The sequence below is a fragment of the Penaeus chinensis genome, chromosome 15 (genome assembly GCF_019202785.1).
Source record: "Penaeus chinensis breed Huanghai No. 1 chromosome 15, ASM1920278v2, whole genome shotgun sequence".
NCBI lineage: Eukaryota > Metazoa > Arthropoda > Malacostraca > Decapoda > Penaeidae > Penaeus > Penaeus chinensis.
In genome coordinates, this window is record NC_061833.1 from 19,614,578 (window position 1) to 19,633,680 (window position 19,103).

At 35.8% G+C, this 19,103-nt stretch overlaps 1 protein-coding gene across 4 annotated transcripts in view; it reads right to left on the reverse strand.

Annotated features, from left to right (window-relative positions):
* The window catches only part of LOC125032666 (dedicator of cytokinesis protein 1-like), a 42,200-nt gene extending 29,779 nt beyond the window's left edge, over positions 1–12,421 (reverse strand). For 3 of the 4 annotated variants that reach the window (XM_047623917.1, XM_047623915.1, XM_047623914.1), the window contains exons 1-13: positions 12,268–12,421; positions 11,748–11,861; positions 11,369–11,498; positions 10,631–10,840; positions 10,284–10,441; positions 9,795–9,912; positions 8,999–9,167; positions 8,567–8,766; positions 8,255–8,358; positions 7,451–7,585; positions 6,910–7,086; positions 6,211–6,385; positions 1,049–1,162 (exon numbers count right to left, since the gene is read on the reverse strand). In XM_047623917.1, coding sequence (XP_047479873.1) covers positions 1,049–1,162; positions 6,211–6,385; positions 6,910–7,086; positions 7,451–7,585; positions 8,255–8,358; positions 8,567–8,766; positions 8,999–9,167; positions 9,795–9,912; positions 10,284–10,441; positions 10,631–10,840; positions 11,369–11,498; positions 11,748–11,861; positions 12,268–12,347 — 1,884 coding nt within the window. In that variant the 5' untranslated portion in view covers positions 12,348–12,421. The remainder of the gene's footprint in view (positions 1–1,048; positions 1,163–6,210; positions 6,386–6,909; positions 7,087–7,450; positions 7,586–8,254; positions 8,359–8,566; positions 8,767–8,998; positions 9,168–9,794; positions 9,913–10,283; positions 10,442–10,630; positions 10,841–11,368; positions 11,499–11,747; positions 11,862–12,267) is intronic. The other variant, XM_047623916.1, reaches the window with a different exon arrangement.
* Positions 12,422–19,103: the final 6,682 nt, after the last annotated feature.

Genomic DNA, 19,103 nt, shown 5'->3' on the forward strand with positions numbered 1-19,103 from the left:
ATGAATTACAACATCGGCATTGTGGCAAGACAAGTTAATGTCAGCTGGGAATGAAAAATGCTCTCTGTTGGTTAAACTAAAATCATTACTCAGTCTAAAACAATGAGCTATTTACTATATACAAGTAAAAAAGACAGAGAGAACAAAAATAAATAAAAATAAAAATATAAATGTTCTTGGGGCTTAGAGGAATAGGTTTGCTAACCTGTAAGAACTCAACTAAACTACTGCCATATAAAGCTTTAAAAAACTAACAATGGCTAAAACAGGAGGTAAATGAGTTACTTTTAACCCTTTACATATAACTTAGCTCATTCCAATAAATCCTAACAATACATTACCCAAAAATGACCCTTCATCTCAGGTATTCCTGTAAAGGAATTTGATTTTCTCCTTGAACAGATTAAAAAATGCTACCTTATCATAATGTGATATTTTTTCCCAAGAATCACTGCAACTACTTTTCTATGCTTTACATGATCAATCATGACAATAACTTATCTTAAGCATGCCTCAAATAGAAGTTGAGGATGATCTTTTTTTATCGTTTCACTATGTCCATTTATATGAAGATATTTATGTTCCAAATAGTGTATAAAGTGCATCAAGGCAACAATACATTTAGTGTGATAAATAGTAAAAAAAAAAAAAAATCTGAAAATATTTAGTGTGATTGTGATCTTAATATTTGTAACTGAAACCAATCAACATTTTTGTAATTCAGTAACACTATCTTTATCCCATCTAAATAGTTAAAAATAAGGTCTTTTCTACGTCCAACACAATCTAGTGCACTGAAGACAGTCAAAAAATGTGCATCGAGAATTATATTTTATTACTCAAAACAGGTACTCACAGAAGATCACTACCATCACATATTCTCCTTTGACTGCAGACTTTAAAAGAGGACTCCTGATTAAAGGGTCACTCTGGGTCTGCCAGCCATCAGACAGACAAGTCATACACCAGTCTCCTTATTTATTTTTCAAATGGTCAGGACTCTTTTGCATTTTACTTTCTGTGTCTCCTCCTCCCCAACCCAGCTTACCTCTTCCATCAAGCTGCGATCATCAGTGAAAGGAGCATTGTTGTCAGTACCAAGCATCTGTTGCAATTTGGCCTTTTTTTTCTCCTTGCGCATGATAACTTCACCATCTGTCACCTGAGGAAGGCACGTCATTGTGGTGTAGGGTTGGGGAGGGCAGGACGAGTCAAGGGTAAGGATAAGGATGAAGTTGGAACTTACTTTCAGGGGTACCATCATTTCATAACTTTGGACTGATTTGACGCAATCATGTAAATTTCCTTCCTTTAAACAAGGACTCTTGCCAAAAAGGATTCTAAATAAAATTCTGAGATATAACTGCTTAACCAAAGAATATAATAAGAAAAAGTATGAAAAAATGTCATACAAAGGGTAGGCATGGGGTAGGAGATGAGGAAGGACCAAGGAGGGATGGGTAAGGATATATGCCTTCTTGTGGTGGCTTGCCTTTTGCCATTGATAAAAATATATCAGCAATAATATGAACTATAAATATATGAATGAATAAAGATAAAAAATGCCATATTCAGAAGTTAATCATCAGGAGCTTCAATAGACTTTTTTATGAGCATGAAAGTGTATAAAGGTTTCTCCTGTGACAATATACTCTCAAAGCAGACCTCACAGCATTTTGCAAGCACTGACATCAAAGAAGTCATCCCTGGCATCTGACAGCTCCAGCCATTCATTCCAGCAATGATTCACAAGTCCAAGTAAAAAAGCTAACGTCATTGAATTCATTGCCATTAGCTCTTGGAACCAGTATGGCAATCAATTAAATCAAGCACAAGAAACAAGAAATTCCACTTGTATATTGTCATCATCATCTGCAAGCAAACAGTGCTATCTACCATCACAATGCAAATGTGTTGCAAAATGCATTACGAGGCAAAAATCATGTCTTATTCTTTAACAAGCTTACAAATGAAGACTGGTACTGAATTTCTCAAATTCTGAGTCTAGACCCAATTATGTAATCAGGTTTAATTCAAGGTTGCCTTTTCTATAGATTACAAAACCATCTTGTTATAAAAAAAAAAAAAAAAGTTCACCTTCATGCTTTTCAGAGATTAATAAAAGATTTAAGTCCTCTTGAAGTGAAATTAATCTAGTTGCTGTCAATACCAGTTATCTTTTTACACTTGTAGTTTGTGTGTATAATAAATTCCCTGGACAGTAGCAATAATTGTAATGTACATCAACCTTTGAAAGCAATCTTCACTGATTACCTGAATAAATACCTTGTACTTTAAGCCTAATTGCAATTTCTATAATCCCTTTTATATGAAAAATTCCAAAATTTGTGCTATAGTCAGACACCACTTAAAAAGTAGTACATCCAATTTACCATTATATACTCTACTTGTTATCACAATGAAACATTAAAAATTGTTTGAAGCTACTTTCAAAACCAAGAAGTAATGCCCTGTCCTTCAATATTCTCACAGTATGATGAGTATGAGTCTTAAAATAGCTCTGCTTTTTCAGAAACTCTGCTTGAATTCTCTTAGCATATAACAATTATGAAAGCACTAAATACCAAGTTATAAAAAGGATATTGGACCACTCCATCAAGATAGACAATTTACAATCAAGATACATTTTTACACAAAATATTAACCTAAACTAACACGGTAAAACCTCCCTACTACTACGATTTAGCCTCTTAAATCCTGCACTACCTTTTTTAGAATAAATGCATCATGGTAGACACAAAAACAGCACAAAAAATTATGCTAATACTTTTGTGAGGCCTTCACTTACAAAAATGCCATGGATACTTTAGTAAAATCCATTTCAAATCATATAATCTCTCTTTCTCTACTAACTTAAATATAAATGGTTTTACTTCATTCCAGAGCATGTTATCACAATGCTTAGCTAGAGACATACAATGTTTATTCATAAAACTATAGATATGAGTCTTAAAAACATCCAAACACATTCTCCCTTCATAACTAGCTTTGAAAATTAAGAATCCTGAACAAAAAAAACACTTCAACAGATACAAAGTTTACCACTGAAAATTCTACCATCATCAATGCCTTTCCTAATTTCCAGAAATCGTGAAGAAGAAGAAGAAGAAGAAGAAGAAGAAGAAGAAGAAGAAGTGAAAAGAGGAGGAGGGGGGGAAGGAAGAGAAGAGGAAGAGGAAGAGGAAGGGAAGAAAGGGGAAAGGGGAAAGGGGAAAGGGGAAGGAGAAAGAGAAAAAGAAAGAAAAAGAGAGAAAAAAAGAGAAAGAAAAGAAAAAGAAAAAGGAGGAAAAGGGAGGAAAAAGGAGGAAAAAAGGAGGAAAAGGGGGAGGAAAAGGAGAAGAAGGAAAAAGGAGAAGGGGGAAGGGGAAGAAGGAGGAGGAAAGGGGGAGGAGGAGGGGGGGGAGGAGGGGGGAGGGGGAAGGAGGGGGAGAAGAAGGAGAAGGGGGGAAAAGGAAAGGAGAAGGGGGGGAAGGGGAAGGGGGGGGAAGGGGGGAAAGGGGGGAAGGTGAAGGTGAAGGTGAGGTGAAGGTGAAGGGGAAGGTGAAGGTGAAGGTGAAGGTAAAAGGGTAAAGGTAAAGGGAAAGGGGAAAGGGAAAGGGGAAAGGGGAAAAGGGGAAAAAAGGGAAAAAGGGAAAAAAGGGAAAAAAAAGGGAAAGGGAAAAAGGGAAAAAAAGGGAAAAGGGAAAAAAAAAAGGGAAAAAAAAGGGAAAGGGAAAAGGGAAAAGGGAAAGGGAAAGGGGAAAGGGAAAAAAAAAAAAAAATAAAAACAAAAAAACAACAACAAAAAAACAAAAAAAAAAAAAAACCCAACCAAAACCCCAAACCACAAAAAACCACAACAAACAAAAAAACCCAAAACAAAACCCCAACACAAAACCAAACCAAAAAAACCCAACCAAAAACCACCAAAAAACCCCCAAAAAAAAAAAACAAACAAAAACCAAAAAACCAAAAAACAAAAAAACAAAAAAAAACCCAAAAACAAAACAACAAAAAAAACAAAAAACCCCCCACAAAAAAACCAAAAAAAAACCAAAAAAACACACAAAAAACAAAAACAAACACAACCCCAAAAAAACAAAAACAAAAAAACTAAAAAAAATCAAAAACCAAAAACGCCCCGAACCAACCAAAAACGCAAAAAACCACCACCCACCCCCAAAACCCCCCCAAAAACCAAAAAACCACAAAAAAACCAAAAACCAAAAAAACCCAAAGAGAAAGGACGAAAAAAAAACGAAACCCCAAAAAAAAACCAAAAAAACCAAACCCACGGCACCCCCAAAAACCAAAAAAACCAAAAAAACCAAAAACGAAAAACCAAACCAAAACCACCCCCCAAAACCAAAAAAAACCAAAAAAAACGCCCCAAAAAAACGAAAACCCCCAAAACCCCCAAAAAACCAAAAAACCAAAAAAACCAAAAAAACCAAAAAAAAAACCCCCAAAAAAAACGAAAAAAAAGGAAAAAAAAAGAAAAAACCAAAACCCCCAAAACCAAAAAACCACCAAAAAAACCCAAAAAAAACCAAAAAAGGGAAAAAAAAAGGGAACCCCACGAAAACCACGCCCCGAACGACCACGCACCACCACGCACGAAAACCAAAAGGCAGCCCCGCACCAGACCCCCAAAGCACCCGCAGGGGAAACGAAACCACGAAAACGCACCACCACTCACTCACTCACTCACCATTTCACTCACTCACACACTCACTCACTCACTAAACTCACTCACCACTCACTCACCACTAAACTCCCCTCACTCACTCACCACTCACCCCACTAATCACTCACTCACTCACTCCACACACACACACCCCACACACACACAAACACACACACACACACACACACACACACACACACACACACGGAAATCTTCAAAATAAGAAATCATGCTAGCCTTAAAAAGTCTACCTATCTAAATATATCATCCCTGGAATGAGTCATTAACGATGCAGTCAAAAATGCTAAAATACAATGGTCACCAAACCAGCATTTGGGGGGGAAAAAGTTTAAACTTTCCCTGTTAATAGTTTAGGCATATGATCAATGCTCATACTATATACAAAGGCTATGACACACAATTAACAATCCATATACTGAAATATCATTAATGGCCTATATCAGTATCATATGTCATATCACTTATGACATATATGACATCAGGAATAGTATGTACATATTCAAATTTAGATTTAATCCCTTAAATTTCAGATTGTTTCTTATAAAAAGAAAAAAAAAACAATTACAAAATGAAAAGTTGGAAAAAACTTATGGAATTGATAAATCATAGGAGCAATAAATTACTAAAAATACAAATTAATAACTTGATATGATGAATAATATTTACATTTGAGTCCTACACAAATGGTAGTCAAACATGAGAATTGAAACTTCACTAAGGGCCGATAGATAAACAGAGAGAAAGAGTTAGATAACCCCTTTATATCAAAAAAAGAAAAAAAAAATCCAACCATATACCAATAAAAATAAAAGGGAGGGAGAATGAACAAAAGACTAGTTGTAACTCTGGGGTCATATCTTCCTCAAGATGAATTTTAGTTTTCTTGTGTTCTGTCAAAACATTTCATAGAGCAGATATATTGGGCTTAGTTTCAGGCATACTTTTTTTGAGTCAGTCACCATCCAAAGCAAATCCTAAAATAGTTACAGGCTGGCTATGAAAGGAATATTAGGTTGCATCCAGCAATTATGGCATTTCAATATAGATTCTACAAGGAACGAAATCAATAAATAAAACAAAGCAAAAAAATCTTTAAAAAGTAAATAAATGAGAAAAAAACAAACCACCACAAAAAGCATTTCCTGGCAGGCAGAGATGTTGATCATGCATGGCAAAAATGAAATACTTGTATATAATACAAACTAACAATATGTAAACACAGAGGAAAAAAATAATAAAAACCATCTATTCACAAAGCTTAAAAAGAAAAATTAATAACTGCTAAATCATGCAAACAGAAATAAAATATAAATTAATCCATCACCAAAAAAAAAAAAAAAAAATATACAATTATTTACATATATATAACATTAGCTTTGAAAAATATATAAAAACACAAAATGAGGAGTGCTTCCTTAATAATATTTTAAAACAAAACAAAGTGAAATAATACTACATCAAACTCATCCTGAGGTTGCGGCATCACCCCCTGCCAGACCTACCTCTTCATTTGCCGCCAACAGTCTCCGGATGTGGCCAATGAAGGAGGGCAGGAGCACACGCCGACACTCAGGGTACTTGAAGAGCTCACTGTGAATTATCTCATTCATGGTCATCAACTTCTGCTTGGGAATCCTTTTTGGGTCCAGGTTGTCGATCATTGTTACTAGGATTTGACTTTCAGAGAAAGAAAAACAGGTATTATTAAATACATCTCTGGTTTTTCTTCAATTCATGTTTTTCAGCTCCAGTTTCTCATTTCTTATTTTTTATCTTTTAAAAATTACCATGATATGATATTTCATTTATAGGTCATCCTTTCCTTCAGAGAAGCCTAGCAAGGAAATTAAGTCAGGTAAGCCATCCTGGATGGCTCTACAGCTGGTTGCTACCTGTATGCAAGGTAGGATCCCTGATAACTGGAAGCGTACATGTAATGTACCCTTCACAGAACAAAGAAAAAGGACATAGATGCAAATGCAGCAGCTATAGAGGTGTTAATTGGCTGACTAAGACGAAGGCAGGGAAGTGAAGATGTTTTAATGACTGAACAATGTGGGGGGGTTAGAAGTGAGAGAAGTTGCATGGCTGAAGTATTTCCCTTGTGAAAGAAATGTGAAATAAACTTCAGCAGAAGGGGGGGATGTATATGACTGTATGAGAGTTAGCTCATAAGCTCATAAGAGCCTGAGACACCATACCTCATGTGCACAGGATCAAAGTTGGTGATGATGTCTGGAATGGTAGTGGTGATATACTTGAGGCAGTGAGCTTGGACCGTAAGGGTGCTGTCCAATGTGTGAATCATCATCTTGGCCATGGCTTCCAAGAGCTGTTGAAGGCTCTTTTCAAACTCCTCTTGCCCACGACCATAGAGTCTGGAAAGTAAACTTAGTTATAAACCTACTGAAATGAACACATTTCTCCCTTGAACCAAGTTATCTGACAAAAGTTGATGCAGTTTAAATCATTATTCCTTAACAATATTTTTATGACTTAATTTCCGCATCTGGATATTTAGCAAAATAATCTATAACAAACTTTCAACTGTAAAATGAACCCCATTCGAGAAAAAAATATTTGGCCCCCATAGTCAAAAGTGAGCCAGATAAATATCCTACTGCAATGCAATGTGGAAATATAATTTATATGGAAAAACTCTGACATTTTAAGCAAGCAAATGTACACATTATATTCAAGCTAGGATAGATTCAAGAAAACTATTTTCTCAAAATAACTTACTCGACAAACAGCTGTCTGGAACGAATGATAAACTTGAATATGTACTGTAGGCATTTCATGGCTTTTTTGAGTGTTTCTTGGCGCTGCAGGTCCATTCCTTGCTCTACGTAAAACTTTAGGACATGGATGAGTTTGCTGCAAAGGAAAGAATCCAATTTCACATAAACACCAGATAAGCTTCAATTTCATCTTTTGCAATGTATAATTCTTAACTTCATTCATACACACCCTACAACACTATCTTTCACTCAATAAAAATTATGGCCTTTTTTATTTTTTCTTATTTCAGTGGTGTATTAAATTTAAAGGAGTTTTTTTAATAGGAAGCAATCACACTCCCAATTTTTTTTTTTTTTTTTTCCAAAATAATTCTCCTGCATACTGCCATTCTAAATTTGCATAGTGTATTACATGCTGAAAAAATTCAGTATGACCATAAATATCCTTAGAAATGTAACCAATTGGATTTCTGAAATTAGTTGTTGTTTCTCAGAAAATAGAAGTCCCCCCTACAATTCTTAAATTTTAGAAAGATAAAAATTTGAGGCACTGTTTCCTACAGACTCTAATAAGGCTTTCAATGATATAAAACTAAAAGAAATGGCCAAGAGAAGAAAACTGAATTAGGAAAAAAAAAAAAAAAAAAAAAGCAAAGAGGGGCTAAATCCAAATCTAAACAACAATGACCATTATGTAAATATGGATACTGCTTGTCTTTAACCATTTGATTAATATTTTCATCAGTGAAAGAATTAGTCATACATCTAAAAAGGGGAACTGTGTATAATGTACAATCAGACTTACTTGTAAGCAAGGGTGGCATGGAAATTCTGTTGGATGTATGAATCAAGAACAGGTTGGAAGGCTTCGTGCTTGTTCTTGTCCGTGGCAATCGTTATCACATAAACCTGATCAAAATAAATAATTAATTGAGAAAATTAACATTACTATAGTGTCCTAAATTACTTCAAAATGTAATTCAATAAAGAATATACAATGCATATGGACTCTCTTTTATAACTAAAAGCTAGTGTCTCATCATGCTTGCAAACTGTATTTCAATGCTAGATTAATCCTACTAAACAACAGACTGTAACAATGAACACTTATACTTGCCAATGCTTCAAAGACTTTATTATCACTGTCATCATCTGTGGAGCTATTCATCAAAATCTCCAGCAAGACATCAAGTGTGTCCTGCAGAAATACCATCAATTCTTCTGACGGCACACGACGCAAGCCCTCAAGGCATTGCCTCAGGGTTGTTGTGTCTGTAGACCCACTCCAGCCCCACTCCAGGAGAGCCAGAAGTTCAGCTGATAGAATACATAAGAGATGATAATGACGACAAAATACTAACACAAATATAAACAATATCAAGAATGAATGACGTTCCTGAAAGCAGATAAGTTATAACAGTAGATATGCATCGTATAAGAAAAAAACTGTATTCAGTCCAACTAAAAATATATATAAAAAAAATCAATAACCAAGTGCAATGAACTACAAACAATTCCCTTGCTTAATCCCCCTTAGAGGTCACCTTACCATTCTGGGTCAGCTTGGTTGAACAGAAAGTAGTGGAAATGGTAAAGCTGTCTTTGTTGGTAGGAGCCATGCCATACAACCACGTTTTCACAAGTTCCTCTCCAATGATACGTTGCCACTGTAGACTCAGGTAGCTATAGTCGTCCTCTTGCCACTTCTTGCTGTCAATCTTTAACCATAGATCATGTGTCAATGTCATACCATGCAACATACTAAAATCCTTCATAAAAATTACTTTAGACCTAACCATAAGGACCACATTACCTTATTATTATAAATCTAATCCAATCAGAATGTGAGCCCCAGTGCCATATCAAACAATCAGAGCAAAAACAGATGCACAGGAAACAGATAATCACCCTACTCTCTATACTCTTGCCTGTGGCATAAACAATTTTGGGGGTAATTAGGCTAAAAAGAGGCTAAGTCAAATTTTGAGGGGATTTTTTTCCTCAGCAAATGCAGATTGGGGCAAACTAGCACACAATAGTTTGGCATGCAGAACTGAGAGCAAGCTTGACTGAACAAAATGCAAAAGATCAGGGGTGGGTGCTCTCATATGACATGATAGGACATCATCCCAATGTGAGTGAGTTAATCTCAGTCTTTTTCAATAATAATGATTTTTATCTTCAACAGTCTCCATATATCAACAACAAAAGAATAAAATCAGTATGGTGATGGAAAACAATAGTGTAAAATGTATAATATATAATGAATAAAATACTATACCAGAATAGTCAATAAATGCTAAGAAAATTGAATAGATTAACAAGTAGAGGAAGTACTGCCTTACCTTATAAATTATCAACTCATGTTCAGTATTCAGCACTGTTGTCCCATTATCCTGCATCAACTTCATGAAAGACATGGCAAATGGCTTTTCATTCTTGTCCTTTACATCATTTGTGGATCTGCCAGCAGCAAATTAAGGATCAGAAAATCAATCAATAAATACTATTACCACGTTTTATAAATAAGATACACAAAAAGCCATAAACAATTAGGAACAGGAATTAAACCCTTCTATCTATTACGTACCACAAGGATTGAATTTGTTTTCTTTTTCTTTCATTTATGTGATGACTTTCACAAAACAAAAAATCTGTCCACTAATATTCACAAAACAAAAAGTCTGTCCACTAATATATCCAAACCAAGCATTGTACTCCAAACAATGTAATACCTTTCTTCTATTTCAGGTCAGGGATTTCAATCTCTTGAAGAAAAATATCTAAATATAAATTTTATCATACAACCATTTCATCAATACTTCCAAGCTTACCTGTGCTTAAAAATGAATTTCACATGAGCCTTTTTAAACTCTTCTATTGGAAGAGCTATCTTGATGGTCTCCATCCACTTGGGCTTAGCCTCATGATGGTAGGTGACAGATCTGTACTCATCCAGTGGTGACTTGCCACACCCTTGCTTCATGACACCCTAAATTATGCAAGGAAAGGAAAACATTTCAAATTACATGAGCCTTAATAAAAATAATAAAATACTTTCTTACTTTGGCTTCACTTATCACAATGCATTTTTAGATCTGAAACTTCCTAGGAAGAACACTTTTATCTTTATGGTCAACATTTTCATGTGGCTCTTACATGATTACCAGATTGTACTTACAGGAATTATTTTCCCCTTCTCATCACACACCCTGACTGTAACTTCTACATTACGGTCACTAGTCTTGGTCCCTCTAGAGAACTCTCCGGACAGCAGGGTAATGTAGAGGTCATTTCTAACATCTCCAGGCATAATAATGTCTGAAAGCCCAAGACGGTATGCCACCGGAACATCCCGAAGTGATACATAGTGTGGATTGTCTTCACGCAACTGAAACGGTATTGTAGAATAAATTAATTCTTATCCCATGGTTCTAATAAACACTAAAAATAGCTGAGGGGTCTCTCTATTACTGATCTTTGATTTTATGAATAATCCTAATCAGGGAAATATCCTCTCTCTGTCAGCAAAGTTCTTCTCTTATTTAATAAATGCGGCAAAAAAATTTCCCGCATCACTGAAAATTTCTTATCTTTCTTTTTAAAAAATACCTGCAACCCCCAATACCCTTCCTGTTACATCAACCCAGTGTCTTTCCGTAAGCATATTTCTTTCCTTACTCGCCAAATGGAAGAAGAAATTTACCCATATTATCCGCAACATAAAAGTCTGCACCCCCCTAATACCAATCATTAGGCACACCCCTCATCTAAACCAAGGAAAGGCTTATGCAGCAATGACTCAAACCAAACATTTCAAACTTCATAAGAACAATGAATAGTAAAACATATCTAAAACAACATAAACTGCATTATGCAAGCAAAAAACATATTACAAAATATCAAGCCATTACTTTACCTGCTTGATATCTCCATTAATAAGCTGGAATGAAAACCATATTCCCTGGTACCCCGTTTTGTTGTCACGCACAGAATCATTTCTCGATGTTAGTAATTTCTTTAGATCAAGAGTCTCTTTTTCACCACATCTGAAATAAAGGAAGTAAATGATCAATATCATAAATAGAAAAATAAAAAATTAAATTAAATATCTAATGTCAAATAGTATCAAGCACATGAACAAATACTATTAACTATCTTACAAAACATAACAGTGTACAAGTTCTCAGACAATTATTTGAAATACAGTCCCCAATAAAAATATTACAACATAATGAGAAAACATTTCAATCACTTATTTATGCCATAGTACACTCTATCACTGAGCGTCCACTTACGGAAAGAATGGAGCAAAGTAGTCCTGGTCCAGCGAACCATCCTGTGTTTCCAATGCTAAATTCTTCTGCTTCTGTATGATTTGGGTCACCTCAAGCATCACCACACCAAATGGCCTAAATATAATAATAATGATAATATAAAAAAACACATAAACACACATATCTACACATAATACAAACATACACTGACAATGACACAAAGATGCAGACACTACACACAAAGATGCAGACACTACACACATAGACGCACACACACGCACATGTGCACACACGTGCACATGCGTACACACACACACACACACACACACACACACACACACACACACACACACACACACACACACACACACACACACACACACACACACACACACACACACACATACAATTAAAAAATTTCTGAATGCAAATATCACAAATTCCTCACAGTAATATGTTAGCAAACAAACTCGTGTTATCAAAATTAAATCCTAAAAGAAAGACACCTTAGCAAATGACCGGAACTTCCAGTTTCCCTTACCTCCTCATAGAGTCACTGGAGGAGGTCTTCTTGCTCAGCATGGAAGACCTGGATCGTGGATCGATTTCCTTGCTTGCCATGGAACCTTGGCGGACGACAGAGCCAATTAACCACACTTGACTTTCATCTAAAGTGATGTTACTCAAATCCTGCAAGAAAGAGTGCTGTTCTAAAAACTGTTTATTATGTAAACAAAGAGTCATAAGCTTGAAATCTAGACTCTAGAGGGAGATACTTTTAAAATGAATATCTCTGTATATATAAACATATGCGTATACTCTGTGTGTGTGTGTGTGTGTGTGTGTGTGTGTGTGTGTGTGTGTGTGTGTGTGTGTGTGTGTGTGTGTGTGTGTGTGTGTGTGTGTGTGTGTGTGTGTCTATATGTGTCTATGTGTGTCTGTGTGTGTCTGTGTGTGTCTGTGTGTGTCAGTAAGTGTCTGTATGTGTCTGTATGTGTCTGTATATGTCTATGTGCGTCTACATGCGTCTACATGTGTGTGTGTCTATGTGTGAGTGTTTATGTGTGCATCTGTGTGTGCATCTGTGTGTGCATCTGTGTGTGTATCTGTGTGTGTATCTGTGTGTGTATCTGTGTGTGAATCTGTGGGTGTGTGCCTGTGTGTCTGTATATCTCTGTCTCTGTGTCTCTGTGTATCTGTATCTTTGTGTATCTGTGTCTGTGTGTATGTGTATCTGTGTCTGTGTCTGTGTCTGTGTGTGTGTGTCTGTGTGTGTGTGTGTGTCTGTATCTATGTGTGTCTGTGTGTGTGTGTGTGTCTGTATCTATGTGTGTCTGTGTGTGTGTGTGTGTCTGTATCTATGTGTGTCTGTGTGTGATAGTGATAGATGGTGATTGTAATAATTGGTGATGGTGATAGTGATAGATGGTGATTGTAATAATTGGTGATGGTGATAGTGATAGATGGTGATTGTAATAATTGGTGATGGTGATAGTGATAGATGGTGATTGTAATAATTGGTGATGGTGATAGTGATAGATGGTGATTGTAATAATTGGTGATGGTGATAGTGATAGATGGTGATTGTAATAATTGGTGATGGTGATAGTGATAGATGGTGATAGTGATAGATGGTGATTGTAATAATTGGTGATGGTGATAGTGATAGATGGTGATAGTGATAGATGGTGATAGTGATAGATGGTGATAGTGATAGATGGTGATTGTAATAATTGGTGATGGTGATAGTGATAGATGGTGATTGTAATAATTGGTGATGGTGATAGTGATAGATGGTGATTGTAATAATTGGTGATGGTGATAGTGATAGATGGTGATTGTAATAATTGGTGATGGTGATAGTGATAGATGGTGATAGTGATAGATGGTGATAGTGATAGATGGTGATAGTGATAGATGGTGATAGTGATAGATGGTGATTGTAATAATTGGTGATGGTGATAGTGATAGATGGTGATAGTGATAGATGGTGATAGTGATAGATGGTGATAGTGATAGATGGTGATAGTGATAGATGGTGATAGTGATAGATGGTGATTGTAATAATTGGTGATGGTGATAGTGATAGATGGTGATTGTAATAATTGGTGATGGTGATAGTGATAGATGGTGATTGTAATAATTGGTGATGGTGATAGTGATAGATGGTGATAGTGATAGATGGTGATAGTGATAGATGGTGATAGTGATAGATGGTGATAGTGATAGATGGTGATTGTAATAATTGGTGATGGTGATAGTGATAGATGGTGATAGTGATAGATGGTGATTGTAATAATTGGTGATGGTGATAGTGATAGATGGTGATAGTGATAGATGGTGATAGTGATAGATGGTGATTGTAATAATTGGTGATGGTGATAGTGATAGATGGTGATTGTAATAATTGGTGATGGTGATAGTGATAGATGGTGATTGTAATAATTGGTGATGGTGATAGTGATAGATGGTGATAGTGATAGATGGTGATTGTAATAATTGGTGATGGTGATAGTGATAGATGGTGATTGTAATAATTGGTGATGGTGATAGTGATAGATGGTGATTGTAATAATTGGTGATGGTGATAGTGATAGATGGTGATAGTGATAGATGGTGATAGTGATAGATGGTGATTGTAATAATTGGTGATGGTGATAGTGATAGATGGTGATTGTAATAATTGGTGATGGTGATAGTGATAGATGGTGATAGTGATAGATGGTGATAGTGATAGATGGTGATAGTGATAGATGGTGATAGTGATAGATGGTGATTGTAATAATTGGTGATGGTGATAGTGATAGATGGTGATAGTGATAGATGGTGATTGTAATAATTGGTGATGGTGATAGTGATAGATGGTGATTGTAATAATTGGTGATGGTGATAGTGATAGATGGTGATTGTAATAATTGGTGATGGTGATAGTGATAGATGGTGATTGTAATAATTGGTGATGGTGATAGTGATAGATGGTGATTGTAATAATTGGTGATGGTGATAGTGATAGATGGTGATTGTAATAATTGGTGATGGTGATAGTGATAGATGGTGATTGTAATAATTGGTGATGGTGATAGTGATAGATGGTGATTGTAATAATTGGTGATGGTGATAGTGATAGATGGTGATTGTAATAATTGGTGATGGTGATAGTGATAGATGGTGATAGTGATAGATGGTGATAGTGATAGATGGTGATAGTGATAGATGGTGATTGTAATAATTGGTGATGGTGATAGTGATAGATGGTGATAGTGATAGATGGTGATAGTGATAGATGGTGATAGTGATAGATGGTGATAGTGATAGATGGTGATTGTAATAATTGGTGATGGTGATAGTGATAGATGGTGATAGTGATAGATGGTGATAGTGATAGATGGTGATAGTGATAGATGGTGATAGTGATAGATGGTGATAGTGATAGATGGTGATAGTGATAGATGGTGATAGTGATAGATGGTGATAGTGATAGATGGTGATAGTGATAGATGGTGATAGTGATAGATGGTGATAGTGATAGATGGTGATAGTGATAGATGGTGATAGTGATAGATGGTGATAGTGATAGATGGTGATAGTGATAGATGGTGATAGTGATAGATGGTGATAGTGATAGATGGTGATAGTGATAGATGGTGATAGTGATAGATGGTGATAGTGATAGATGGTGATAGTGATAGATGGTGATAGTGATAGATGGTGATAGTGATAGATGGTGATAGTGATAGATGGTGATAGTGATAGATGGTGATAGTGATAGATGGTGATAGTGATAGATGGTGATAGTGATAGATGGTGATAGTGATAGATGGTGATAGTGATAGATGGTGATAGTGATAGATGGTGATAGTGATAGATGGTGATAGTGATAGATGGTGATAGTGATAGATGGTGATAGTGATAGATGGTGATAGTGATAGATGGTGATTGTAATAATTGGTGATGGTGATAGTGATAGATGGTGATAGTGATAGATGGTGATAGTGATAGATGGTGATAGTGATAGATGGTGATAGTGATAGATGGTGATAGTGATAGATGGTGATAGTGATAGATGGTGATAGTGATAGATGGTGATAGTGATAGATGGTGATAGTGATAGATGGTGATAGTGATAGATGGTGATAGTGATAGATGGTGATAGTGATAGATGGTGATTGTAATAATTGGTGATGGTGATAGTGATAGATGGTGATTGTAATAATTGGTGATGGTGATAGTGATAGATGGTGATAGTGATAGATGGTGATAGTGATAGATGGTGATAGTGATAGATGGTGATAGTGATAGATGGTGATTGTAATAATTGGTGATGGTGATAGTGATAGATGGTGATAGTGATAGATGGTGATAGTGATAGATGGTGATAGTGATAGATGGTGATAGTGATAGATGGTGATAGTGATAGATGGTGATTGTAATAATTGGTGATGGTGATAGTGATAGATGGTGATTGTAATAATTGGTGATGGTGATAGTGATAGATGGTGATAGTGATAGATGGTGATTGTAATAATTGGTGATGGTGATAGTGATAGATGGTGATTGTAATAATTGGTGATGGTGATAGTAATAGATGGTGATAGTGATAGATGGTGATAGTGATAGATGGTGATAGTGATAGATGGTGATTGTAATAATTGGTGATGGTGATAGTGATGGCAATGATGATGACAATGAAGACTCAGATGAGGATGACAGAGAGAGAGAAACAAAATTCATTCATATAAATTCCTTATCCAGATTGACTTCACTAATATTCTGGTAGGCATGGCAGAATGTGGATCCTTGTCTCCAACACCTGAATAAAAAGTTTTCCTTGGGGCTATCACTTTGTCTTACCACACTAGGCCTATCCATTTACCCCTCCACCTGATTCTCTACTTGTGGTAACAATATTTTATTACTCGAAGGCTAGCCATCCTAAAGTCTTTCATTAGCCAGCTGATGTATATAGCTTATGGCAAAAGGAAAATGCAAGCAACAGCAAAACCCATATATAAAGACATAAAACAGTTGTAACATTACATTAGATATATATAGTAAGTTATATCGAACAGTATATATCATCACATAAGTATCTTGATTTCTCAATCTTTACTTTAACCATCGACCTTATAAGATAACAGGTAAAACAAAGTACCTCTTCTATTTCCTATTACTAAACAGGTTAATCATTTTATCAGTATTTCTTACTTGACATAAATCTTACAAATACGACAGCAGATGCACAACTTGCCCACGTACAGAGTATTTACCTATTGTCCTTAATATGTATTCAAGCAACTCCTTTACTAAGAATGTGTCATTCTATTTTAACCAGGAGTCATTTAAAAGTACATTTAAAAAAAGTAAATAGCCTTTGCATGTTATTCTCAGTTTATGTGCTTCTAATATCAAAATTAAATGTAACCTAATCTGCAAATGCAATAAAGTCCTTCCTAATTATTTTGCATATAAAAAATTGAGGCTACATTAGTTCTACTTCATTTGCTGAACAAAATGACAAAAAATAGTTAAAATTGATCTACAAATGATCTAGCTTCTGAAAATTTTGTCTAGAGAAAATTTAAAATGTTCAATTTCCAAACAATCACACAAAGATTACCAAACATATAAAATGCACATATATGTTACTATTTGCCAGATAGAGACATAAACGTAATATGAGGTTATGTGCTTTTGCCAATGAAAATAGTTCACCACTGGGGACTGGGAGAAATAGGGCCCACATCATTCAGCATGAACACCCCTCTCAAGCTCTTTCTCCCTCTACCTCTGCAGCTTCTTGCTTTGAATACATTTCTAGTAAAAAGTAAATCATTTTAGCATTGATATACCCATGAAATGCCCCCTTTAATACTGCAGGCACTCCTTTACAGTTTACAGAAAGATTCTTTTGGCAAACATTTATTTGAAAATAACCAAAATGATCACATTTATAATCCATAACTAAAGCATAAGGCTGATGCACTAAAATTAGCAACTTGAAAAACTGACCTCTCATCTGTACAAGAAATGATATGCAGACATGAACGAGAGTGCCACAATTAAAGGGAAAGATTGCAGAAAGCACCGTTCAAGAATTTCAGATCTTTCTTGCCATGCATACCAAGGTGAAGACAATGTTTCCTGGGGGAGGGTGAGGGGCAGATCCCCCATCAACCCTCCCTTTCAGTAGTGCCCAAAGTTCCTGCCCAGTCACAGTAACTTAGACTGTTGAATAAATTTTATGACGTGGAGTTGGCTACTTAGTCTCTGGGGAGTACTGTAAGAATTACCGACTTCTCTTCATCTGACTACCATGCAATACAATACTGTCACTAAGTTGAAACCCAGCAAAATTATACTTCAAAAACAAAAATTAATACATTTTCCCTTCCTATGTTAAATATAAGGAGAACTATCTTCCAATACCTTCCAATACCAAAAATTAATTCGTACACTAACTAGGTAAAGTAAGTGTACTTGAGAATAATCGCAAGTTTTGAGCATATGACACATGATAACAAAAATATCTGAAGACTAAGAAGAAAGGCAAAAAAAATTTTAGCTGTGGCTACGTTTTCAGTATCATAGTGAAATGTCTATCGACATTCTGGGAATTCCGGTCAGTCACGCCTAGCATGGAATTCTCAAACTCTGCTGTAATCACATTCCTACATCAGCTGTTATATTGTCTAATGCAAGGGGCTGTGCCCTCTGCAACACCCTTCCTCGGGGGTTGCTGCCCCCAACTCCTGCCCAGGAAAACAAAGAATCCTCCATATATTCACAGCAGGAGAGCATCAGACAGACTTGGCATTGGGCACTCCACATCATGTACTCTACCCTGCCATGAATAGAACAAGAATTCCAAACTGCATACACACGAATGGAACTCCTATAAAGATATTCAACAGACATTGCATTAAATTACTCTAAATATAGTCACTTTGAATAACATTAGACTGGTAAATATCCATTATATCATAACAACAAATTCTATAACTGTTCATAAGATGACATGAACTGAAGCCATGGCCTATATTCCTTGCACCCTGACAGAGAAATTTATTTCCTCACATACATCTAGAAAAATAAAGATTGGACTGTTCCTAAATCACCCAGGAGTTCTGAGAGTTATGTCTAACCAGGATGTGGATGAATATTATGTGCCTGCCTGTAAAATGTCTTAGGTTACTTATCACTTATTTGCTTTTTACAGACATCATATGATAATCTAGTATTTCTAACTATCAATAACTTTGTAAAGAGTAAAGAGCGACAAAAATCAACAAACATGCAGACGAAACGAACATACCTCCAAGTAAACTTTTTTACGTATTGAACTCATTTCCTCCCAAGCTTCATGAAACCCAACGAAGG